We start from the raw sequence: 27,800 nt of genomic DNA, 5'->3' as shown, positions 1-27,800 counted from the left end.
TACTATTAAAGTGTAAATGCAATTAAGTAATTGATATTATTTTATTGTTCTTGTTTTCGATACGAATTAACTATGTAAATTGTTTAATTATGCAATGATTATACAGACTCCAAATGTTCGGCTAATTCAAGAATAGGGCTTTCACTAAGTGGCCTTATGACGGTTTGCCAGTTCGATGTGTAAACGTTTGTCTGAAAGAAAAAGTATTTAAAATTTTAATGCTCACATATTAAGGTGTCTCAGCCTACATATGAAAAAATGGTACCGTTTTCCCAAGCGAATAATAAATATTAATAGAACAAAAATATTTCTCGGAAAGTAATTTTAAGATTCCGTTATACAATATCCTTGTACATATAGACATCGAGCCGAATTGTATTTTTTATATAATTTTAATTAGAGAAATAAAATCTATTATATAATAAAGTTAAGGCTTTCATTTAGAAAAATAAATTCAATATTGCTCCATACATAACGCTCGCTTACTGGAAGAACGTCGGAACTAAAAATTTTAAATATTCGAGGAAAGCGGCTTCAAAGTTTTTAATTTACTATGGCTTCTTAAGTAAAAGTAAGAACATATTTTCATCTACTGAGATACTGTCAATAATATTTCTACGCGTCATAAAAAAAGAAGTGATAGTTATTTTTGCATAACTATTAAAAAAGAGTTTGATTTATGGCACTATTTTAGCAACTGAACGATATAACGGGATATCAGATTGGAGGTACTTTCTCCAATAAGGTTTTTCTGACAGATCTTGTGTGACTACTGTCAAACTAAATACATAGAACAAACCATTCAAGAACCGTCATAACATCCACTGAAAACAACGTGCGGCCTTTGGGCTGGACGAATCGGTGGCCCATATTTTTTCAAAGATGAGGCTGGCGCTAATGTAACCGTGAATGGCAAATGCTATCGCGCCATGATAAACGACTTTTTCATGCTGGTAATTGAAGTCCACTTCGATTGAGGTATTGGAAGCCGACATCACTAAAGTTATTCATGAGATATCAGCGAGTCATTCAAAATTGGTGTTTACGGAAAGCCGAATTACGGCGCAGTTACAGCCAACATTTGAAAAGGGATTAACTTAAAGGAAAATGTCATGAATGGTTCTACACAAAAAGAAATTACCATTAAATTATAATTTTCGTTGTTTTATTTCAATTTCAAATTCGATGCCTCTTAATTGATCACCCTTTACAATCGATGCTAATTTATTTTTAATAATTTGCCTCTTTTTAACCAATCTTGATTTATTGATGTGATATCCTTAAATGGCCATCATAAAAATATAAAAAGCTTATAAAAAAGCGTCCTTCAGCTCTGATTTATTCGAGTATTTTGAATACTCGGTCTTTCAATTTCGAGTTTATTTTATATAGTAGCAGCGTTTTGTTTTGACAGTTTTGATATCGCGCAAATTGGCAAGTGTTTAGTAGAAAATCTACAATTTACTAAAACTTTGTTAAATTTTGCCTACTCATTACAGTAACTCATCCAAACCCAGTTCCCTTAATTAATCTAAGTAGAGCCGGGTTGGGTTGAGCGTATGTGCCCCTCCTCAGGCTACATCCGGTCGAGATGTCTCAACCTTCTTCGCACTATAGCGTCACATTCGAGAAGAAGGCGTGCTAGAGTCTCTGGGGACTAGTCGCAGAATTTCGTGCCAGCTCATGCCTCCTAGCCTTTGCTCTTCGCGTCCATATTGAGGAAGGGCTCAGGTCCTATTATTAACGAGGTCGCAGCCTGTATGAAAATTCACGATTTCGCAAAATTGTATATTTTAGTTTGAGGAAAAAGAAATCCATTATTTTCTCGGTAGATGCCTGTAGTGATCGATATCTCGTAAAGTATCGATCAAACAATTTAAAGTTTATGCTCGTTGTCAAGGTGATATTTCAAACTAGAAACAACTCTTTTGCTGTTTTTGTTTGTTCCATTCAGTTGGGAGTTACAGGGTGTTAATAATGGAAGTCAACATTTTACAGTTTTTCTTGGATGAAGGCGAAAACGCAAGCCAGGCAGCTGAAATTGGGAATGGTGTTTATGGTGCCGATACAGGAATAGCTAATTACGTGCAATTTTGGTTTCGTCGATTCCGTTCAGACATTTTGATCTTAAAGAAAATGTCGATAATTTCGATAAAATCACAGAAGTTATCGAAGTTTACCGACATGTTAGTAGCCGTAGCATCGTTCAGACACTAAAAATAACACATTAAACAGTTTTAAACTATTTGCGCAAAATTTTACGCATTTGCACTTTTTTTCTCCGAACTAATATTATATTTACGGTCGTTTTTGTCGTACAACATAGCGCGCAATAAAAGTGAATCGAAAAACTTCAATCCACCTGACACAAGAAATACCAACGAATATTCCGTCCCGACCGTTCAATACGTGTATTTGAAATTTAAGACTCCCGACAAAAAATGAACTAAACCAAATATCTCTCCAATGACACCTAACAAGTCTAAATCGATCAAGATTTGCCTGAGTTATTAAGGGCTTAGGGGTGTCAGAATTTTCAAAAAATTGGTTTTTTTGTTTTTGCAATTTCTTTAAGTATAATATCTTAAAAATATTGTGTGAAAATCCGATAAATACTTTTTGAGTTATTCAACAATTAACAAATGGCGCTCGGGCGCTCCGGAGCGTTCGAGAGCCAGTAGTACAACTTTAAATGCGTTTTTCTCAAAATTATGTTTTTCTAACTGGTGATCACTATAACTTAAAAACCGCTTGATAGATATCAATAAAATCTATACTGCTTTTGGAAAACATAAAAACTCGTGTCTGATCGAAGGATTTTATTTTTATTAAAAATTTCGATTTTGTTTTAACAATTAATTGTCAGTTTCTTCTGGAAAATCTAAAAAATATTTTCTGAGGCCGCCGTATTGTTAATTTTGAAAAAAAGCTTCGATCAGGCACAAGATTATCTATTATTTAATAGAACTAATTTCGCTTGTCCGATTGATTTTAGATGAATCTCCAAGGACTTGTGATGATCACCGCAAGGGACTTCTGGAGAAACAGGTTCCACACAAACAGCGATAACTTTTAAAATTATTATTTTATTTTTTATTTTGCTAAAGTCAAGTCGAAATGCTATGTTTTTATTTTTGTAAAATAAAGCAATTGACTAGCAAAAAAAAAATTTTTGAAAATCATCATTTTTCCGGGCCTCTAACTACCCTTAACCCCTTAAATTCTCCTTAAAACCGTACCTTTTTTTGGCGAGACACCGCTTTTTATATGATTAAAGTTACCTACATTTGCATGAAACTGTGGCGCTAAACGCCCGCCGTTTTCAATTAATTTGCCTGCTTTTTTCAATTGACTACTATGCACTGTTGTTGGTAGTGAGCTCCATGTCTCTGACGCGTGTCTACTTAACGGCGGTATATATTTCGTTGGCATTGTTACCATAGATAGGTCCTGGGATTGCTGTTTTATATATGACGTCTTCATGTAGTTACTGATGGTTGGGCCATAGGGCAGTGGAATTATTGATGATTGTTGCAACTTTCCTGTGCCTCGGTCGAAGACATTCAAGCCGTTTAAAAAAATATTACTAGGTGGTGGGCATGATTCCGCCGACTCGAAGTTGGTTGCTATCAAACCTTGGCCTACAACTTGTTGTGGAGGGCCTACTTTGTAAGCTTGTTCACGCATTAGATGTTGTTGCTGCCGCGAAATATGAGACTCCAATGCGTATTGCTTTTGTAATAGTTGCCGCTTTTGTTGCAGTAATCTATGCTGCAGCAACTGTTGTTGTAGTGGCTGTCGCTGTATGGCCAATGGATTCATGTTGCACAATAACGTCATATCACTCCGTGCAGCGCCAGCCATCGATAGATTGCTTGCATCGAAGCGCACATTATTTAAAAATGGTCCAGGCAAATCTACACTTTCGAAACTGTGATTCGGACGTACTAGATGTGGAGTTCTCGGTGCATGTGGCGTTTGCACAAATTGATGTTGTAAATCTAATGACAGTCTATTTGGTATTGAGTAAAATTGACTACTTTGAAATTGATAACTGTTGCCATCATCTACAGGGACTTTATTGCTACGATATTTCGACTTAAGTGACACAACTTCTTTTTGCAACTGCTGCAATTCCAGCCAACAATCCTGCTTTCGAGTGTCGTAGCGATAGCTACCATAACCAACGCCAGAATTTAAAATTGTCATTGAATTAACAAATCCTTGAGCAACAAGACCATCACTGGCGCGACGACCTTCCCTGCAATATTGAAATTTATAAGTACAAAAAAGCGTGCTGTCGAAACTCGAGAAGAAGTCTTCAAATACCTAAAATGAATCGGTGACCGTTTTTCAATGCATACCACAGGTGACTTAGCACACAACGTCGAGGAATTACTTGAAACGGGCATATGAAAGCATGAATTATTGCTATTGTAGATGGAACGATCTGACATACGATCCGACGCTGTCGCCAGGGTGGTGTTGCTGGCGCACGAGGGTAGACTGCTTGCCAAATCGATGCTTGTGGCCATGTTTAAATCGATGCCTTCCAAAACCGAACAGTTGCTGTTTGATGAACCACGGCTCAGGTTTTGACTCAAACTTTTCGAATAACTTGCTATTACTCCGCTCGATGAACTGCTGCTGGCATAAGATTGCATTCGCTGAGTTAGATCAGAGGTTGATTGCGAACAGTCTAGGATGATGCGTAAAATTTAATTAACGCATTCAAAGAGTACATAAGAATTTTGCATAAAAAACGAATTTAAATTAAAGATTGAATTTAATGTATGAACGTACATTGTGTCGAAAAATGTGTCTAAATATCGAACAAAGAATTTGTCTTAAATTTTGTGTTTTGAACAAGATTTCGTATGCCAAATCGTTGAAAATGTTTCAGAAAGCCTATGGCGAGTGTGCTTTGTCAAAAACACTGGTCTACGAGTGGTATAAGGCTTTTGTAGAGGGCCGAGAACTCGGGGAAGATTTACCCCGATCTGGTCGCCCATCAACGTCTTCAACGGATGAAAACGTCGACAAAGTCAAGGAAATGGTGCTGGAAAACCAACAAACCATCATTTAAGTTTGAGGGGGTAGCTCGTGACATCAGCGTGTCTCATGATTCAATTCGCAACATTTTACACCATCACACGTGTAGCTGCTTAACTCGATCCAAGAGAGTTGAATTTCTTTCAAACAATTCATCGGAGGAAGGTGATTGAAGACATGCTTGAGCAAGTGAATTCGGACCCAACGTTTGTCCAGCACATCATAACAGACTATGAAACGTGGGTATATGAGTTTGTCATGCAAATCAGTCAACAGGCGGCTGAATGGCGCTATCCACATGAACTGAAACTCAAAAAACCACGTCAAAGTCGGTTAAAAGTGAAAGTCGTGCTACTCGTTTTCTTTAATTGTCATGGTGTTGTGCACTCGGAGTTCATTCAAAATGATTCTACGGTAAATAAAGAATATTATTTGGAATTTATGCGACGTTTGAGAATGTGCGTAGGAAACGGTCCAATTTGTGGGAAGAAAACTCATGATAACGCACCGTCTCACAATGCTCATATTGTGAACCCTTTTTTGACCAAAAACTAAACAAATATCATCGAACAAACACCGTATTCACTGGATTTAGCCTCCTGTGACTTTTTTCTTTTTCCGATAGAGGTCATTAAGGAGAATTCGCTGAAGAAGCTGAAGAAGATCTCTTCAAACGCGTTTAAAGGTGCTTTGATGACTGGACTAATCGTTGGCATATGTGTATTGCTTCGAGTGGAGCATATTTTGAAAACGACAAAATAAATTTTCATGATTAAACAATTATTCTGCGTCCTATTGAACAATTCCCGGTGCTTTTTTGGACAGAATGTATATACATATATTATCAAAATTTTCTGTGTGATGCATCATGAATTTGTTCTGCAAAAATGGAGACACTTGTAATGAGTTGCTTTTGCTGTGCAGAGCTTTTGGATGCGACGCCTTGACGTTTATGAATCAAAACTATGATTTGGACGACTTGAGGCGTTTTCGGAACGCATATGCAAGAAACTACTGGAATTGTGGAAAAACGATTTGAGGCGACTACAGTATTTCAAGCAAAAAAACGGTATACTTGTCATCGATCAGCCACCGTAGCTAATGGATGTAAAAGCTCCACCAAAGAAGTTGTTCAGATGGCAAGCTAGAGGATAACAACGAAGGACTGATGGAAATATGCCTGGCAAGACTTGTTGTAGTCCGACCTTAGTCCAGTTACGAGTTGTGATCCTTAATAAGGCCATATAAGTAAGTAAGTAAGGACTGTCACTCTACCAGCATTCGCCAATAATTTATAGTGAATGTTTATGATGCTACAACAACAATAACTTTGTCAGGTTGTTTTGATCGTTTTATTTTATTTTTTCATGACCCCCAATAGTCGGTGCTACGTTACCGAAAATATCTAGATTTAAATCCGTCCAAGTACTGTTACTTCTGCATCTTTCCCCAAAATGGAGAAATTCATTCCATAATAATTCAGCACTCAGGCGAGCACACAAAAAGTGTCGAATCATTCGTCTGTAGCGCTCACCATTGAAGTAACGTTGGTATCGCCTCTAGTATTAAAAAAGTATGGAGCAAGGAAGTTATACCAAGTGGTGATTTTCCGAGATATTATAAGGTCGTAAGAGTTTCAGGATGATTTTCAGAATCACACCAATTGCTTATTCACAAAGACATCGACCAGGGAGGATGATTACTGAACACAATTGACGGACAAAGTATTTTGTTAAAAGATCACCCAATTTTTCCCATGTTGTACATCTTAAATAAATAACCTATGCTTCAAATATATAAGTAAATGAAAATATACATGTATGTTTACTTTTAATTTCGTTTCATACCTCTCATTTCATTTGTTTGATCTGTTTCACAACCCTCGTCTGTACTAGTGCTGCACTGTGGGGCCATTTTCGTTGACTTCAGTCGGGATGCACATTTTTCGTTACAAAATTTCCTGCAAATAATTCTCAACTTTTAAAGCAGTGAATAAATTGATTTTGGACTTATAATGTTGTGATAATTTCAATGCCTTGGTAATTGCGTATTCATTATATTAAAGGTTTATGCTTTCAGGTCAAAGTTCTCACTACCACATTTTAATGTATAGGTATGTGTGTGGGTGAAATATATTATGAGTCAAATGTACATTATTTCATTTATGTTGCTGTCTACTGCATAACCATATACGCTTACCTGCATTTGGAATCAGTCTGAGATGATTTTGAGGTGCAACCGTTGTGAGCTGTAGACATACTTGTAGGAGAGACACTTCTATTTATAGCTGAGTTTGATTTACTTGACACGGGCTCATTAGCATCTAATTTCTGTAAGTGAGGACGAATAAAGTGCTGACGGTATAATCTAAAAGCCTTAGGCTATAATTATACAATAAACTGTTATAAAAGGTGGCGCAGAATTAATCACTTTATCGGAAGATTTATAATTTTTGCAAATGGCGTCGTACGTTAATCATATTTCACATTTGTGAACTAGAACAAAATAAAGATTTGCATCATTCAAAATAATTTTTTCGTTTAATACAAAAGTTATTCAAAAATGAATTTGGATGACTAATTTTACGCCAACTTATATTTTTAATGGCAAGCGTTGCAGTAGATGGAGCAGGAATCTTGCAAAAAGAAACTACTTTGACCAAATTTCAAAGTAACTTTTTGCAGTGGTGTGAGTATATCGATTCGGAAAAATATTAATTTAGTTTGATGGTACTGTCATTATATTAATCATATTAATTATATTAATTCCGCGTGAACTTATTCGCAAAAAGCCACTTTTGTGACGTTACAATCCTTGGTGGCTTGGATATTAAAGAGCTCTTTTTTTGTTGATGTTTCGTTTATTTGCTTACATTCTGATTAAAATTATGATATTCGTCGTACTCGAGCCTCTAGTGTCAAGGTAAATGTGAAATATTATCGAGAAAATATTCTGGAGGTTGCCTTGAAGCCGTGGGGGGCAGACAAACACTTTGGTGGCAGACCATGGACGTTTCAACAGGATTCGGCACCGTCTCACAAAGCTCGAGTGAACCAAGACCACATTCCGAACTTCATAACGTCCACACAATGGCTCTCAAATTCACCAGACGCGAATCCGATGAATTATTTTCTTTGGGCCATTTTGGAAAGCAATGTCCGAACTAAAAGATTCACCAGTCTCGAGGCGCTGGAAAAAAGCATTGTCCATGAGTGGGCCCGAAATACCTGCAAGACACATTCGGACAGCTTGCGATATCTTTCTGGTGGTCGTATCGAGCAAAAGTAAATTGATTCTTAATTTTGAATTATTTTCACACATTTTTTTACTTTGAATAAAACAAAAGTAATTTTCCAAACTAAATTTATGGCCTTCTAATTAGTTACACTTCGAGTGTCAGTCCCTGTAAGTATTATGTAATTGACTCATAAACCTTTTATTGGCTGTTTGGCCGAGAACGTCCTCCTATTTGTGGCAGGTGTCTTGATGCTTTTTTACAAATGGAGAGACTTAAAGTTTTATGCCGCTTCCGAAAGGCAGATTAATTGTTTTATGAGGAGCTTTTTCATGGCAGAAATACACTCGAAGGTGTGCGCTATTTGAAAAAGCTTTTCATATCATTTGGGGTTTCATGCTCGGAGATTCGAGCCCAGGCACTACAGTCACGCACCAAACCATTCGTCTACGGCAGCCGCCTTGACCTTATACTTGAAATATAAAGCGTACCATTCAAAAAAGCTGAGTTAGGTCAGTAGTAGACCCATCTCGGCAGTGATAGGTTTTGTTATCCAATTTTCACCGCAATGGCAGTTGTTGTGCCTAAGAGGGGCTAAATATTACAAGCCCTGCTTACCTACATTTGTTCGTGATTTTAAAGATTAGTACCGAGCAGTAGCAGGGCAAAATTGTTTTCGGCCACACTCGTTTTTACAAATTGAGTTCCGGCTATGAAAAACGATTTGAAGCAGTGTTCCATATACTCGTACACCCCCTAAAGTCCCAAAAATAGCACATACATCTGCAGAAAAATATTTAAAATTCAAGACGTTCATAAATAAATGTGTGTAACGGTATACATGCCGAAGTTAAAAACGCTGACGACTTCCCCGGACACGGCCAAAAGAAAATCTACCTCTTCAAAGCAAGATCAGAAGATCATTGATTTGTTTATGACAAAGGCAACCGACGAGTGGTGTTAATATATTTAAATATACGATTCAAGGACAGATCTCAAATTCCGGAGCACATTGAAAAAATTCGGTGCTCTCATTATCATGCATTGGAAAAAGACTTGCATGAGCTAAGGTAAATTCAGAAACGAATTGGGCAAAAGTAATATTCACGGATGATTCTTCCATTTTTGCGAATAGTTGCATACATCGATCCTGGTGTACTGCTGATAATCACCAACTTCAACGCACTGTAATGCATCCAGGTAAGGTTCATGTTTGGAGCTGCTTCTCCGAAAAGAATTTGGCCGTTTATTTGTGTTTACCCCCAATTTGAAAGCAGTATTGAAGAATAAAATTTATTAAAATCCATTATTACCGTCAGCTGATGTCAGCACATATTTGGAAAAACTCCGAACGGCAAGAATTTCTTTATGAGGAGTGGAAACAGCAAAATGATATTGCGATGTTGGATTGGCTTTCCCAGTCGCCTGATATCAACCCTATTGAAAAAATTGTTGGCAATAGTTAAGCAAAAACTCAGAGGAAAACAAATTTTGGCGATCACGCCTCTATTAGACGTTTCCCTTTGACATTAATATGCAAACAAAGGTTACTTTAGCTTTTGCTTCCAATATAAAACCAATAAGATAATAGCAAATTTTCTTATAGTATCATACCTCGATGGGAAGGGGACTTTCTTGCAATGTTTGGAAAAGTTTCGCTGCTTCCGCCGACATTTTGAAATGAAAATTTGCTTTAGCTTTTTGTCCATTAGATGATGAATCGAAACTAGTTGAGCTTGAAATTTTCTTAGCACCTGATGGACCGTTTTTTAATTCGCTTTGAAGTTCTGCTTCAATTTCGGTTTCACTATTCGCGTACGTCTTAGATTCTGAAATGGCAGTGGCCTGTAAAAAATTAAACAATTTTACCAATTTAATTATAGTGAATTAGTATCTATGTAAGTTAGACTTATATCTACTAGAGTTAAAGACTGAAAAACGGCCGTCCCTTAGTTCGACTAGTCTATCCTCAGATCTAACAATATGATCCGCCAAAGAATCACTTGACTACTTTTCAGGCTTAAAAGGCTTCTCTATTTTGACATTCCCGTCGTAGTTCTTTCCCACATCTTATCTGCAATTACGACACTTTAAAGTTACGTTCATTTTTTCACTTCAATATCCGTGATTTTGGTACGGAATAATATGACAGAATTTTGGTGTACTGGTGCATTGTTTAAACGCGCATTTTAGCAGTTCATTAATTTACCAAACTTGCAAAAGTTATTTGAAATGACTTTTTACAATAAGCAACGAAGTCATTAAAAACTATCGAAAAGTTTTGAAGTGCCCACTATTAACAATTTAAAAGTTATAAGATTTTTAGTGATAGTCTCGCGAAATTTCGCCATATGCAGGGTGGAACAAAAGTAATGTCATAAAGTTGTGTGCCATAATTTTTGCCAATGGTGTCTATTGTCAGCGGGTTTAACTTTTTTGAATGAGTTTGAATGGAGAAGTAGAATTAGTTGGAATTAATTCGATCAATTTCCCGTTCCGTGGTTTTCCCTGTCGCTCTGCACCATGTGCGTGTACGAGTATAATAAGATGGCTGAGCCTTTCATGCAAATTAGGTATCACGGCTGTGGCGAAAACCTCCAAGAGTATTCGCAAACACTGAACAGATATTCTTTGCATTGAATTTTTCTCAAAGACCTTTAGATATTTCTTAATGCAGTACTAACTATTTACTAATTGCTGTCTGCTCAGGGCAGGGTTCATCAGGGTTAAATTACTCCCACTCTGATAAACCTGGTGAAAGATATTACCTTTGGCCTATCCTCTGTATAAAAAACTTCACAACTTTACATTAATGCGCCATATGGAGCAGTCTCAGCAAAAAACCGTATAACTTCCAACATTTCGTAGCAGCCACTTCAAGCTTGCACCAAATTATACTAATCTTGAATGGATTACAAAACTGCCTATAAAAAGTGTATTGAAAAATTTTAAAATTTTGGTAAAATATCGATATTTTTAAGTTGCTGTTTTTGTTTGAGTTAACTGTTGTTGTTAGAAGATGATCTACATTTCCAAAAAAATGACATAAAAAAAGCAAACTATGGAAAAATTGCAAAAAATATGGTTGCACCATTTTTAGTCACACTAACTGTAGATGTGTGAAATCAACATAACAAATACATACATATGTATGTGTAAGATATAGTAAGGGCAAAAAATATGCTACGCCACAGAAGAGCTTACGAACAGAAACAATTGAAAGTTGATGCATGGGCCAAAAGATTAGTGTAGTTCTTTGAAAACTCAAATTTCAATTTTTCAATTAATTTTCAATTGTGTGTTATTTTTTCTCGGATCTTCAGCCGAGCTAGTCTCCCCCAGAATTTACTAAAAATACCTCAAAACTCGAAATTAAAACCTATTTTAACTGAGAAGTTTCGTTAGAACTGAGGACTCACCAGCATAACCTAGAAATATGACCTGCCTTTGATTATTTTTTTACTACATCTTGTATAAGGTATTGTTTTATAATAAGGGTATTCGTCTAAACGCGCTATTATATAAACGCTCCTGCGATTTGCTGTGTACGCAATATTTATCAGCTCTAAGACACTAGCGATTTATAATTGGCAAGGTAACATCCGTAAACTTACGCTTGCTGTTTACAGGCACTTAAACCTTTAAACGAATACCCCTAATGTATTGTAAAAATTAGTGTTTAAGAAGTTAAGAATATTACTTGTTGTAAAAGCAGGCGGCAATCTTCCGTACTTTGTTTAATAATGCACTCTCTGAGATTTTGATGAAGTGAATGAGATGGACTCTCGCTAATGACACTTGGCACAGCTAATGGGCCATTTGAATATTCGACTGAGGGTACACTCTCCTGGCGGCACTTTTCATTAACTGTATGTAATTTATTGTCTGTGCTATATGATGATGGTATCGGATGCTGACTTGAACTAATATTGTGTCTGCTTAACCGAGTCATCTTAAGGGGCACCGGTCGTCCTTTTGTTGATGCTTGACTTATTTGCGCTTCTTTATGATCATAACTTCTAAGTGTCGTTGAACTAAAATTCTTACTATGTTCATGGACTTGCGGATTATCACAATCGGTTGAGATTTTTTGAGAAAACTTTGTTGGGAAACTACCAAACTTAACCTCATCTACACTTGGCAGTGGTGATATTGTCTTTTCCTTTTGTGTAGTATAAGTTTGCTTAACTCGTTGTTTGTCTATCGAAGGTCTGGTTTTATGTAGTAACTTTGAAGATCCATGATACCCCACGGGATTCATTGATGTAACCCTTGGCAGTGTATTATCTGTTAAGCGTTTTGAGTATTCTTGAAGGTTTTTCTTGCTGTTTACTCGATCTTGAAGTAGTAAATATATCGCTGCAACATGATCGTAGCTATTCTTTTTCAAACTTGTTTTAGTCTTTTCTGGTGGAATGCCAGCAAATTCAGACATGATCCTTAGTATGTCTTCATTTGGTTCTATACTTGAAGTGCCATCCATATTCACGTTGCATTGGATCATGCCACCAGTGTCACGAGCTTCTCCACAAACCCAACGATGAGTTTTAATTTGTTCGATTGTGTATCGTCGCGATGGATCCAAAACAAGCATTCTCCGAATCAAATGTTCACACTCTGAAATATTTAGCATATTTTAGAAATGTTTTCAAATGGAATTAGTAAGTGGTGTTTCTACCTGATGACATGAAAAACGGAATTCTAAATCGTCCTGAAAGTACTCGATCTCTTAGGCTTTGTAAAGTAGACCCATCGAACGGCAACGCTCCACAAACAAGTACATAAAGAACCACACCAAGTGACTGAAGAAATAATTTATAGATGTGCGTATTAGAGCTAAACATAATTATTATCTACCCATATATCGATTTCTGGTCCCGTATATTGCTTTCCTTCAAATACTTCAGGAGCTGCGTATGGAGGTGAACCACACCATGTTGCTAGCAATTCACCAATTTTAAAGTGGTTAGAAAACCCGAAATCCGCTATTTTTATGTTCATATTAATATCAAGTAGAAGGTTTTCAGCCTAAACGAAATTTTTTGAAATGTTATTCAGCTGATTAATTTCCGTTTAAGTGTGTAAATATTTTTAGTCAAACATTACCTTTAAATCTCTATGTACAATATTTTTCTTGTGGCAATATTCGACCGCCGATAAAATCTGCCAAAACTTAGATCTTGCAGAATTTTCTGACATTCTTCCAAATTTTGCTATGTAATCTAAGGATGGCAATTTTTTTAAATCGTTTAATAAGAGATAATCCATAGGAATAAGTAGAAAGAAATGTGTAAATACGAGGGGTGCCTTTTATGTGTCGGAATTAGAGAACAAAAACAAGTTTTAATCATCGAAAATCACTTTATTGTTTTTTCACAATATTCTCCATGAAGATCTATACACTTTTGCATGCGTTTGAACCAATTGTCGAAGCACTTTTGCCACTCTGAATGAGGTACCTGCAAAACATGCATTCTGAATGCCGCACCCGCTTCTTCAGGTGTCGAGGTACGGGAATAAAAAGAAGTCATGCGGTGCTAAGTCAGGACTATACGGCGGATGATGTTTTGGGTGCTCAAAAATGCAGTTGTTTGAGCCGATGTGTGAGAGCTCGCATTGTCCTGGTGAAGAGTGATCCGTCTTTGGCGATTGGTTTTCCTAATTTCTTGGAAGACAACTGGCAAACAAATGGTTTGTACCACTCAGAATTTACTGTTCTGCGTTGTTCTAGTGGTGCGGTTGCGACGTGCTCGGCGGCCATTTGCTCGGAAGTGCTTCGTGCGCGAGCAACTTTTGTTGGATTTGGCTCATCTTGAAACACCCATACAGTCGACTGCTGTTTACTTTCGGGCTCATACGCGTAAATCCATGATTCATCACCTGTCACGATGTCATAGACGTGTTTCGAAGCCCCGCGATCGTATTTTTTGAGCATTTCCTTCGACCAATCGACACGAGCCTTTTTTTGAGCGATTGACAAATTGTGTGGGATCCAACGCGAACAAATTTTTTTGACAGTCAAATGTTTATGCAATATTGAATGTATGCTGGTCCCACTAATGCCTAAGAGTGTCTCAATCTCACGATAGGTCACATGACGATCTTCCAATATCAGTTCGCGCACAGCATCAATGGTTTTCGGAACAACAACTGATTTTCGACGACCTTCACGAAATTCGCCTTCGAGTGAACTACGACGATTGAATTCACCATACCATCGATAAACACTGGTCCTTGATGGAGCTTCATCGCCAAAAAATGAATTAAGTTCATCCATGCAATGTTGCTGAGTTAATCCACGTCGAAAGTTGTAAAAAATAATCGCACGAAAATGTTCACGATTTAATTCCATTTTTGGACCGAGATGAATCTTTTAAGTTACTGTAAACAACACAAATAGCGCTGGTATTTCAAAACGTTCTGAGTACGCAAAAGCCAAAAAATGTCAAACTTTGCGATATAGCTGTCAGTTGCCAGATTGCAACACCAGGGTTGCCAAATCCCGAAATATAAAATGCACCCCTCGTATATATGAGAGGAAAATACTTCGTGAAAAAGTACGCAATGTGCAAGTAGTGCTCCCATTTTTTAAAATTTTGGAAAATCATAGTCAACAAAGTATGAATAACTTCGAGATACAAAAAGATTTCGAAATTTTGAAAATGGCGCTAGCTAAACCATATGAAAAAAAAATTTACTTCTTGTCTAAAAAACATCGAAGAAAATTTTTTTATTTAATAAAGGGTGGTTAAGTTTCAAGGGCCGGTGTTGATTTTGAATAAATACAATTTTTTTAAGAAATTGTTGTCATTTCGCCTTATTATGATAATATTGGTATAGCTCAATTACGTATAAAAAAAAATATCGGCCAAATGACTGCTGCGGCCTCGGCGGCACACCTCCATCCGATGGTCCAAATTTTCGTTGACGCTGAGGCATAATTGAGGTTATATGCCGAATAATCTCATCCTTTAGCTCTTGAATTGTTGCTGGCTTATCGACGTACACCTTTTCTTTCAAATAGCCTCAAAGAAAGAAGTCCAACGGTGTCAAATCACATGATCTTGGCGGCCAATTGACATCGCCGCGACGTGAGATTATTCGGGCATCAAATTTTTCGCCATTGTTTCGTTAGCTGTGTGACAAGCGGCACCGTCCTGTTGAAACCACATATCGTCCGCATCCATATCTTCCAATTCGGGCATAAAAAGTTCGTTATCATCTCACGATAGCGAACACTATTCACAGTAACTGCCTGACCGGCCTCATTTTAAAAAAAATACGGCCCAATGATGCCGCCGACCCATAAATCGCATCAAACAGTCACTCTTTGTGGGTGCATTGGTTTTTCGGCAATCACTCTTGGATTATCATTCGCCCAAATGCGGTAATTCTGCTTATTGACGAATCCACTGAGGTGAAAATGTGCCTCATCACTGAAGATGAAGTGCGCGATATGCATTTTGATTTGAACGCCCGTTTTCATAATAAGCCTGAATAACTTTAACGCGTTGCTCGATTGTGTATCTTTCTATGGTTCAAATTGAGTTGGTCTGAAATTGAAAAAGGTCAATTGAAGTTCACATTCAACATCGGCCCTTAAAATTTAACCATCCTATAGTTAGTCTATTTCGTCTGTTTTTTAAGCAATTTAATGCGTATTTCTGAAAGTTTCATAAAGAAAGTTTGAATTCCAATTTTGTGTTTATTAGACATAAGTATGTACATATGTACATATGTATGTGTGCACGTCAACAATATTTATATATGTATATACGCTAACACATTTTATGTAAAGACAGAAACACAAAAAATTATAAAGATCTTAATATTTTTTGAGATAATTATGTACATACATATGTATGTATGTAAATATGACTATTTTAGTAGCAACGCGCAACACGGTTCCCCAACATTGGATAGAGAGACCGAAAAAACATGTATGAACCTGCATACACGCAAGAGCGATCTCATCCAGTACAATGAGTATTGGGAGCGTTGCTTACTTTTTGGCGTATTCTGACATATACATACATGAATGTGCAAATGTGTGTATGTATATTAGAAACCACAGGTTTGTATGGGGAAAAAACGTAAGCAATAGTTTAACAGTTTAACATCAAACAAAATTAAATAGTAGAGCGGGCCAAGAATGTCCAAAAACTATAGATGTTAATCAGTTTTTAGCAAGTAGTTCCTTCAGAGTATCTAAAAAAATGCTTAATATCGTTAATTCAAATCAGATTTATAATGGTAAATAAAAACATTTTTTAAGGAATGTTCAAGAAGTAACAATCGGGATTTTATTATTTTACTATAAGTAGATGAACCGGTTGTTTCGCGACTAATCATCATTAAGCGATTAGGCCCGTTTCTAGTTTAATGAATATTGGCATAAAAAACTGCCGTATTGCAAGTGAAAAGCTGCCAATAAATTCCGAGACCCCATTAAATTACGTAAAAGTCGCTGTTTGGTATGGCTTGAATGCTAAAAGCAATACTAGTTCATACTTTTAGCAAATATTGAACGTAAGCACTACAGACCATTACTCTGGTTTACAAATAATTAATGATTTTTTTACCCATGAACTAGACCATCAAATTTCTATATAAAATCGGTCCCGAAGATCGACATGAAATGTTGTTAGTTCGTGTTTCAAGTTTGATACCTGCAAGTTTGATACCTGCATTCAAGTTTGATACCTGCATTCTTTATGTAAAGATGCTGTTAATACATAGTTTTATATAATAAATAAAATTTATTACCAACTAATGATATAACGAAAATCGATTCAGGGTTAGCCACTTGTGAAATTTTACTTAAATATCGTCAATGCAAAAATGAGTAATTTTATTCTCAGGCGAAAAACTATTAAACTTTTTTCATTTACGTATATCTTAATTTTTTTAAATATGTTACATTTAGAAAACATGGTAATTTTTCTTTTAATACAATTTTTTTTGAAAAATTATAATGAAAACTGAAGCCTGAATCAAATACCATTTAGCAAATTTAATCGGTTAACGGATTCTCCATATACTTCAAATTCTTAAGATCTACATTTTTTGCTTTAATCTAAAACCACTATTTGACAATATCTCTCAAACGCTACATTATAGAAAAATATTATGTGGATTTCGGACTCAGCGACCGATTTTGCATCGGAATTTATGTTCCCACAACAGTCTGTGCTACGTTATTTAAATCCGGCCAAAGGCTGTCACTCCAGCAGCATTTCCCATGCATGTAAGGGGAATGGTATATATGGTATATGCTGCTTCAACAACAACAAAATCGGAATTGAGTAGGCTGGTACTTGGATTTTTGGCTGTAAAATAGAGCTCTCGATTCCGTTCGCACATTTTCGAGCAGCTCGGGCGTATGAGCAACGAGTACCCGCACATCTGTTTGATGCTCATTAATTGAATATTATATCAAGTATATCGAATTTTTTCCAGTGAGCAATGCTTGTTTTGGTTATTTAGACTTTTTTTTCTTGAAAAGTTCGAATACACATTTCAGCAGTTGAGCACTGGCACTACTCCCACTGCTTGATACACGGGTATCTAGGGTTGTACTGTAAACTAGTGTTATTTGCTATCCTTTGATTCCCCATGTCAATATGGTCTAAATGCTAAATGATTCCAACGAGGTGGGATTTAAAAACTTTTCAAAAGTAACATGTCTATGACTTTCTTCCAAAATTTCGAGTTTTGTTTTCTGATAGTTTTTAAATACGAAATCTGTATTTACACATTACAGCTAGTGACAGTTCGAGAAACTCATCTGTTATAAAGGGTTTTTCAATAAGAGCGGGTAGATGTTGAAATGGAATAAAGTGGCGTTTGTTGTGTGGCACGTAGCGCCGTCCTGCTGGAACCACATGTCGTCTAGGTCCACATGGTTCAATATGGGACATAAGAAATTGGAAGGGCCACCACGTCTACCGAAAAATGGGCGCAATGCGCGCAACGTTTGCGTTAATGAATACTCATTTTGATAATAAAGTTTTATCATTTGAACGTGCTGTTCAATCGTGTAACTTGCCATGATGATTTGCCATGAACAACTGAATAATAAACAAAAGATTTGACAGATGTCACCAAAACAAAATGGCTGCCACAAGGCGCCAAAATCGACCCGCGCCAATTGAAAAACGTTTGCGTTAATGAACACTAATTTTGATAATAAAGTTTTATCATTTGAACGTGCTGTTCAATCGTGTGACTTGCCATGATGATTTGCCATAAACAACTGAATAATAAACAAAAGATTTGACAGATGTCACCAAACCAAAATGGCTGCCACAGGGCGCCAAAATCGACCCGCGCCAATTGAAAAACCCTTTATCTTGAATTTCGTCAAAAGTTGCATGATCAGAAGTATTCGCCTCACAGTACCACAAAATGTGTTCATGTCTTCAAAACCGTTGCAGTAAATAATAAAAATGTACAAACTCGATTTAAACAATTTGTCTCTTTGCGTGATTTTCCCTGAAAACCGCTCTAGTTCTTGCGAGAAAAAAACTGGTCACAGCATGTCACATTTTTCGCCGATCTCTACCTGAAACTATCACTTTACTGAATGGATCTTTGGTAGGGGAAGCAAGAAACTGATCTATCAATTGGCCGCTTAGGTCATATAGCTTCACTCATTTGTACTACTCCTGGTGCAGCTGAGTTAAGTCACTGTCCTGTGCTCATAAACCAGCTACGACTGGCGTGGTACCGTATTATCGCCTTCAGGGTCAGTAGGGCTAGCCAAAAATGTTTATAATAAATGCCATTAATTTTGTTGGCTAAAATGATTTCTTGGTTATTTTCTGAATGTTATGAAAAATTTCTAAGCGTTTGTATAATATACATTTTTTTCTAATTATTCTTATTTTCTTACCAAATATTTCTCCTTGACTGGCGTACTCCGAAACTATATAAATCATATTTTTCGTTTCCATCACCTGGAAATAAATACATTGATTTATTTATTTATTAAAATGAAACATATTTACATATGTTAGTTTATACTTATATTAATTTAAATAAGATTAGAATTTTTAATATTTGTGGTTATTGTTTTTTACGGTTTTTTAGGTTCAGGAAATTCATAACCCTCCCTAAGGATAAACTGAGATTGCTGCACGTGCGTAAATGTTCACACAAAGGTTTGCTTACTTTCTGTACTGAAGTCACCCAATTGTCAAACACGCCAAAAATAAATTAGCGGTTTTCGGAAGGTGCCACCTTCTATATCCTCTACATCGTGAATTGATGAAATTGATGAAAAATAGGCATTGAAGGCATAGTAAGTGGAAAACTTTGAAGCCGTTTTCCTCGATATTTTGGTTTTTTGGATTATGATTTGCAGTCTTTGAGAAAATATAATAGAAATTAATATTTTCATGGAATTTTTTCAATTTTGTGCCTTACAAGTTCAAGCAATTATTGCAAATTAAGAAAATAAAAAACCTATTCACTAAATATTTAACAAAATTATAAAATTCCAACGAGTTTGAAAAACGTTCCTCAAGAAATTTATGATTTCTTCACATTTTTGATGCATTGAATTTACTAAATTTGCACATTTGTCCGAAGAAATAGATATGTAGGCAGAATTTAAATGCGTAGAATAGTAATTTTACATAATTTTGAGAATATGGTATTATGACAAAGGAATTTATGCTGTTTAGAATTAGTTTCACATTTTTTCCAAAAGAATATTGCAATTCAGAATTTAGGGCCGTTCCCATATAAGCTCATACCCAACTGAGTGCGTTGCTTATCATTTTTGTCCTCACAACCGTTTTTAAACCACATATACAGGATGGCACAAAATTAATCACCCCATCGGAAGATTTGTAATTGTTACAAATAGTATCGAACGTCAATCATATTCATCATGAAAAATAGCAATGGACAAGCAATGGAGCGCGTAAAGTTCAAAATAAAGATTTCCATCACTAAAAATCATTCTTTTTTTTTATTTATTAAAAAAGGTATTCAAAACCAAAGTTAATTTGGTTAGTTTTGCGCCACCTGTTTTTACTCACAGGCAACAGAGAACAAACCATTGGCATCATAAACTAATAGAAGCTACTGCTATTACTTCGAAAGCAATCTGACAGATTCTATAAATCACTTCCGAATGAATTTCAATTGAATTGTCAGAAAATTTCAGTGAAAATCACTCGGAAGTGAATTACAGATTCTGCCCGAATATATCCGCCTCTATTCTCCGATTACCTTGAACAGAACAAAGTAATAGTGAAGGATCTACTTTTTCGACGCATAGAAATGGTTACCGATGGTTTCATTAAAATACCCGTGTATGTATTTTTAAAAATGTTCTACATAGGAACCCGTATTCTATTATGAGTTAATATCTTTATACCTATTACATTTCAGATTATTGTTGATAATAATTTTATTTTAAGATTACCTGATAAAGTTTAATGATGTGTGGATGATTCAAACGTTTCATTATTTCAACTTCTCGGTACACCTTTTGCAAGTTTATGGAATCCAACTGACTCTTGTCGATTATTTTTATAGCGACCTAATTAATATTGAATGTTATTACAAAAGAGGTAGGTAATCATTTTTTTAAAGTTATGAGCGTTTATATATTTGTTAAACATTCAGTATAATTTCCACATTAACGAACAATTCAACCAAGTAAACCAACAATTTGGTTACGCTTTACCTCATTTTTAGTTATTCGATGCCGTGCAAGTTTGACCACTGCAAAATTTCCTTTGCCAATCGTTCTCTCGATATCATAGAAACCAACTCTTATTGGTTCCTTTGGTTTTAGTACGCCTTTCGAAGACAACGCATTCAAAGTCACTGCATCTGAAGCAACATCCTCGTGCACAGAAATTGTCTTCGTCTGTACCGTACTTGTGCTTTCAAACGAATTCGGATTCGAGGGGGCTGTTTTTGCCGGCACTTCTCGAGAAATCCCTTTCTCTAAAATAGAAAGAAATATTATTGCTAAGCAAAATACTCCCTCCGTAAAATATGATTCATCGGCCAGTTCGATTTAATTACAGTAAGTAAATGTATACTTTTGACAAAAAACTTGTTTGCTTTTAACAGATATTGCTTTGAAGTAAGTGCCCTGACGGCACTCGAAGTGTAATCAATTAAAAAGGCCATAAATTTAGTTTGGAAAATTACTTTTATTCAACTGAAAGTAAAAAATGTGTGAAAATAATGCAAGATTAAGAATCTATTTACTTTTGTTCAATACTCGTATTACCACCTTTTGCCTAGCCTAGTCCGAATGTGACTTGGAAGTATTTTGGCCCACTCGCGGACAATAGTTTTTTTCAACGCCTCGAGACTGGTGAATCTTGTAGTTCGGGCTTTGCTCTCCAAACTAACCCAAAGAGAATAATCCATCCGATGCGCATCTGATGAATTCGAAAGCCATTGTGTGCAGGTTATAAAGTTCGGAATGTTATTTTTTAGCCATTTTTGGTTCACTCGAGCTTTGTGAGATGTCCATGTTAAATCGTCCATGGTCTGCCAACGAAATGTTTGTCTGCCCACGGCTTCAAAGCACCCTCCAGAATACTTTACCTTTACCTTAACGCCCGACTCGATGAAAAAGATTGGAGAGCGCCCATGCGCGGTTACATTATCTTTCGGCCAAGCGAAGCAACTCCTTCGCCCTGAACCGTCTGACTTGTTGCTGCTGCCTTTTGGATCTTGTAAGGCTTGACTTTGAAACCTTTTTTCAGTATGCGGCGGATGCTACGGTCAGATATTTTCAGTTTTTTCGTCATTTGATTTCCCTTTCGTGGGGGATTTCGCTCAAGTCGCTTCTTCACTTTTTGAACCATTTCACGTGACGTTGCAGTCTTTTGATGACCACCTCCATGAAGTTTAGCGATGCTACCAGTATCATTGTAACGAGTAATGGTGCGTTAACAAAAACTTTATTTACTTTAAGGTGCTCGAGTGCACGAAAAATCGCTGGTTGTGATTTTCCAGCCAAATATAATGCAATCACACTATTACGTTTGAAATCCGTTACTGATTTTCATTTTTCGCGTTTACTCTCGGCAAAATGCTTCCGCGCGCTTATAAATAACACTCTGGACTATCATTTAGCCAACTAACGGACAGCTACGTACATCAGCTGCACGAGCGGTCTGAAATTGGTAACAATTCAAGTGCCGGACCTCCGTACATCAAAAGTATAACCGTCTACAGTAAAGTGGCTGCCGAAACGCGAGTGCGCCACTGTTTATTTGATTACAGCAGGTACTTCGTCTATCCTTGTTCACCACCAGACTCATTCGCTTGGCTTGTTTAGCCAGCTTAAAATAGGACTAACAGCGCGGTTGTAAGGGCCGATGATGTTAATAACATGGGCATACGCTACTATCCTCTTATAATAAATTTTGCCAGAGCGATTAAGTTCTGTGGCTCGCACAAACTTTTCTAGCATCAGAATAAAGATGTCACTTGAGTCGCTCAGGGTGACTCGCTACCCTGACTGAAACCTCGATTGGAAGTCCTTCCCACGTCCTCTTGCACAGCTGTACTAAAGGGTTGTCCAATAACAGGTGCTATTGGTGAATAGATTGCGCTATCGAGAGATGATTAACGATTTTTTGTGGCCGGAATTGGATGGTATGGTGCGGAATTGGCGCCACATGCCACACAAGCAACGAAATCATTGATCTTTTACGGGAACAGTTTCCAGTTTCAAATGACGAAAGAACTGAAAATATTTGACCGTAGAATCCGCCGCATACTGAAAAATGATCTCAAAGTCAGGCCTTACAAAATCCAAAAGGCGGTGTGATCTCACACCAAAGCAGCAACAAGTCAGACTTGAGAGAGCGAAGGAGTTGGCTCGCTTGACCGAAACCGGTAAATTTCCGAACATTGTGTTTTCTGACGAGAAAAATTTTTCAAATTTAGTAATTTGTAAACTCCCAAAACGATATGGTTTATTTGACCGACCGTTCATACGAGAATTTGAGTCATCGATTGGCCACCAGGAGGCAACACTCGTCACAATAATGGTTTGGACCGCTGTAACCTCAGATGGGCGCTCTCCAACCGTTTTCATCGAGCCTGGCGTCAAGGTAAATGACAAGCATTTCGGTGGCAGACCATGGACGTTTCAACAGGACTTGACACAAAGCTCGAGTGAACCAAAAATGGCTCAAAAACAACGTACCGAACTTCTTAACGTCCACGAGTGGGCCAAAATACCTGCAAGTCACATTCGGGCAGCATGCGATTCGTTTCTGGACCGTCTCGACGCCATAGTCAAGGCAAAAGGTGGTCATATCGAACAAAAGTAAATTGATTCTTAATTCTGTATTATTTTCACAGATTTTTTACTTTGAATTGAATAAGAGTAATTTTCCCAACTAAATTTATGACCTTTTTAATTGGTTACACTTCAAGTGTCGGAGCCTATATAAATATGATAGAACAAACAAATTTCTTACCATATTGGTTGTCTGTGCCATTTTCAGCCTCCTTAGTTTGTTTTATATTACTCGCTTTCGGTGCTTCCAAAGGAGCTGATAGTTCACTTGTTGGTTCCTTGCGTTCATTGTTACTCATGATCCTTCAGTTTAGCTGCAAGAGCTTAAACATGATGATTCTGTAATTTAAAAATTAAAATTAAAATTAAGTTAGATTTGCAAATGTAAATAATATCTATATTTTAAAGACCTTTTAGGTGGTATTCGAAAGATCTCTTCGCCTGTATAGTAGATATAGTAGTACCTTATTTTAATTGAAGACGATCGCCGTAGCCGAATTGGTTGGGGTGTGACTACCATTCAGAAGGGCCCGGTTTCAAACCTCCGGGCATTAAACACCAAATAATACATAGAAAATTTTTTTCTAATAGCGGTCGTCCCTCGGCAGGCAATGGCAAACCTTTCTGGCTTGAAAAAGCTCCTCATTTGACGTGCGGAGGTGACTTAAAATTGGAAGTCGCTCCATTTGTGGAACAACATCAAGACACACACCACAAATCGGAGTAGGAGCCCGACCAAACATCCAATAAAGGGTATAAAATATATATATTTTAATTGCTTTATAGTACAGTAGCACATTTCCAAGCCTTTGGCAAAAAATTTTACATTTTTCACAAGCCTTTCTGAGAATTTATAAGTTAAAATGTAGATCTTCTTAATATTTGTTATAACAAAATACTGTAGAAATTTTATGAAATTTCAAGGAAAATTTTAAATTTCCAAGGTTATGGGTAGGTAACTGCTCATTTGTCTTCTTTACTCCTAAAGATACTTTTACTTAATTCAGAAGTTTTCGCAGCAGTAGCAAGTAAAGAAATTAACGGTACTTCAGCCACGCATGTGTGAAATAAAAATATGGTACCACCTTTGGTTATTCGAATGAATCAAACGGTAATATCCTAACAAAAATTGTTTGGAAAAAACTATCCCTTAACCGTCAGCGTGCACATCTCACTGCGTTCTTTATAGTTCTTGGCGAAAAAATGGTAAATTGACGCTGCCTAATTCGCCATCCCTTCATGATGGAGGTTATAATGCAAAGAGAAGGAGGTTAAGTTATACTGACCGGTCGAAGCCACGCAAAGATAGCGCATAGCGATACCAGATCAGAGTCCTATTTTAGCGAAAATAAGCATCACTCCAAATGCGGGTACTGTTCGCGAATTTTAGAAGTCGCTCAAGCACCAATTGAGGCATACATTCTAGTCTTTCAAAACTGAGAGCACCCAGGTGACATATTATAGTTTAGTTTTCGAGAGAGCCGGTCAGTAGCAAATTAGATGCTCCAGGATTTCTCTTGTACCCGGCTCATTACATTTCCTGCAAGCATCGTTAAGAGTTGATTTAGCTTATAAGCATGCAACTAGGCAATGCCCTGTTAATACACCAACTAAAGTTCTACAGTTCCTTCTTTATCGATATAACCGATTTAGTATACCTGTTATCATATGCGCGTTTACTCATGATCCTGGCGACTTTGGCATTGGTTAGACTAAGCCATCTGCCTTTCACCTTTTTCAGCATGTGTCATAGGTCGTAGAAACATCGGGTTATTTTTGGTTGAAATTGGTACATCATTTAGTGGGGGAAGTGTTAGGATCTCTGCAGTGAAATCCAAAAAAGAGTAGGGAAAGCTGCTTAGTTTCCAACATCATTTATGCGATTTTTGGACGCAGAGGCAAGGTGACTTCTATGAACGCTGTTTGATACAGTTAGTTCAGCGATACTCCTCTTAGTATGTAGTGTTCTTTCTGTTTAGCTCACGATTTTTCTGGGTATTTATAGCATAAATAGATGTGTTGTTGGAGTATAATTTACGAAAACCATGTTCATACACTAATGGGCTTAACTGTTAATTTAGAAATGAGCAGTAACAAGACCTCAAATGTCGTCACTATTGAAAAAATATTGATATTATAGTTTATTTTCAATATTGAATTTATAGTTTATTTTGAATATGAATATATCTGGCAATTTCTTTTAAACCAGGGCTGATCTTTAGCTCAAACCAATGCTGTGCAAACCATTATAATAATTCTGCGAAAGACGCCATCGAATGTGTAAAGGCTCTGAACGAGCTAGCTTCGTTATGTGCTACTAGAAAGAGGATTCCAGATCATAGGGACATCGCTAGAAACTATGTCACGAATGAACCAGCAAGATGCTCTTATCTTCATAATTTCAAACCACTATCCTCTTGTAAGTACTGGATTGAATCGTCTTTCCTTGGAAGGGCTTATGGCAGCTGCATCACGAATTCCAATTGTAAGTTATTGAAGCAAATTTAAGTGAAATTCTATGAAAAGGTCACTCCACCAACACCCCTTCTTTCCATCAGTTTAGTTATTAAGTTCAGTGGTTATTATAATATAAAAAAAAAATTTACTCGAAAAGGGAATTTTTACTCCTAGGAAATTTTCATTATCCCGAAACTTCTCTCTACCACAATGCCGCTTTGTCTAAAACTCGACGGTTAAATAAACTTCTCTAATTTGTGGTTTGCGTTTTGATGTTGCTCCACAAATTAAGGCATTCACAGTTTTATGCCTCCGAACGGAATATCCTTTGTTATGAGTTTTTTCATGGCAGTAATACAAGAGACGACCACTATTAGAAAAAAACATTTCTATAATTTTGTGCTTCATGGCTCATGCCTTATCAGATGATAACCACGCACAAATCCATTCGGCAACGGCTCTAAATAAGCCTCAGTAGTTTAACTTTAAAGAAAATTAAAGAAATAGTACAGCAAGAACATTATTTTATACTTTTAGTACAATATTTAAGTGGTACCACTAGTCCATTGTGGCCTCACTGTGAGTGTGGAATAGGAACCGGATCAATCTAACTTAGCCTGTGTCACACCAACGAAATATTGCTGGTAAATATAACTTTCCACAAACCCAAAACAAACAGTGCAGTTAGCGTTATTGGAGTAGAAGGGTGTGGGTTTTTATGTACATTTCGTTCAGCATATATGTACATATGTACATGTATAAATGCATAAACTACATATGTATATTTAATATTTTTTAAACAATTATGAGTGGATAAACTAGCATTCAACATTTTTAAGTTCTGACATTTTTTAAACGTTTCTGAATTTTTTGGTCACATGTTCAAATTGTCTTTTCGACAAGGCTACGGAAGTTAAAAATATATTAGTATCATATACCTCCATATATTACCACTTATACAGCTACATTTCACGTGTATATAAACATACATGCAAATTTCTAGATATCGCATACATTAAAGTAGTCAGACTTGTGCTGTGCAGACTTGAACAAACTGATAATGCTATCATCGTGTGAAAAATCAATAGATGAATACGTGTAGGAGTATAAAATATATATATATAGATATAAGTTTAATGCAATATTTTGTTGGCTAAGCAAATAAGAATAATGCACCAGGATTTATGCAGTATTTTTTAATCTTAGTTTTCTGATTTATGCACATTTTGCACATTTTTTTTTTGTTGTGAAAACTGAAGTAATATTGAAAAATTTGTTAGGCTGTTATTGCATTGAGTTTTCAGCATAATATTTACATGTAAATACCCAAATTTTTGTAAAAACCATTCATTCACTGATAACCTAACACTTCCGATATTAACCCAAGCTTCCGAAAATGTGATTTGCATCGAACAAAGTCATATAAATGGTACTTAGCTCTTTTTTATTCACGGTTAACTTACGTACCTTCTTACAATTATTGTCGCATATTATGTATATTTTACAATAGTATAATTTTTACATAAAAATTCTTTATGAAACTTTATGAAAAGCGAAAACGATAGCTGGTAATGCTTATGTATTGAAAGAACTAAGCATTTGACAGGTTTAAATGAGAAAACTTTTTTTTTTGCATTTAAGAAAAGTTTTTCACTTTTGCCATGCGCAAAGTGTATATCAGTATTTCACACTTAACAAAAAACGTTATTGGAAATTATATCTGGTATAACAGTAAAAGGCACTGAGCCGGAAGTAAGAACAATA

At 36.4% G+C, this 27,800-nt stretch overlaps 1 protein-coding gene across 2 annotated transcripts; it reads right to left on the bottom strand.

The window, feature by feature from the left end:
• Window positions 1-2: 2 nt before the first annotated feature.
• Window positions 3-27,609, bottom strand: LOC128858140 (serine/threonine-protein kinase SIK2). 2 transcript variants are annotated; one of them, XM_054094146.1, is made up of 15 exons: window positions 27,504-27,609; window positions 23,761-23,918; window positions 20,988-21,253; window positions 20,724-20,840; window positions 19,182-19,245; window positions 13,394-13,509; window positions 13,145-13,315; window positions 12,966-13,089; window positions 11,988-12,904; window positions 9,902-10,132; window positions 7,252-7,382; window positions 6,900-7,012; window positions 4,330-4,699; window positions 3,286-4,261; window positions 3-191 (listed from the first exon to the last, which is right to left on the bottom strand). In XM_054094146.1, exons 2-15 carry the CDS (start codon window positions 23,876-23,878, stop codon window positions 99-101), a joined length of 3,807 nt encoding a protein of 1,268 aa, XP_053950121.1. In that variant the 5' UTR covers window positions 23,879-23,918; window positions 27,504-27,609; the 3' UTR covers window positions 3-98. The 2 variants fall into 2 exon arrangements, with proteins under 2 accessions (XP_053950121.1, XP_053950122.1); XM_054094147.1 differs by having other exon boundaries at window positions 34-191; window positions 3,282-4,261.
• Between the last annotated feature and the right edge of the window lie 191 nt (window positions 27,610-27,800).

This window comes from Anastrepha ludens, chromosome 3, assembly GCF_028408465.1.
Source record: "Anastrepha ludens isolate Willacy chromosome 3, idAnaLude1.1, whole genome shotgun sequence".
Lineage (NCBI taxonomy): Eukaryota > Metazoa > Arthropoda > Insecta > Diptera > Tephritidae > Anastrepha > Anastrepha ludens.
The sequence above is the reverse complement of the archived record's forward strand: the minus strand, read 5'-3'. Positions and strand labels throughout refer to the sequence as shown.

Excerpts from the sequence above, each read along its gene's own strand:
- LOC128858140 (XM_054094146.1), bottom strand. The coding sequence starts at position 23,878 with ATGAGTAACAATGAACGCAAGGAACCAACAAGTGAACTATCAGCTCCT. Across the intron at positions 20,841-20,987 it reads ATCGAATAACTAAAAATGAG|GTCGCTATAAAAATAATCGA; the intron begins GTAAAGCGTAAC and ends AATATTAATTAG. Across the intron at positions 13,316-13,393 it reads TTGTACATAGAGATTTAAAG|GCTGAAAACCTTCTACTTGA; the intron begins GTAATGTTTGAC and ends AATTTCGTTTAG.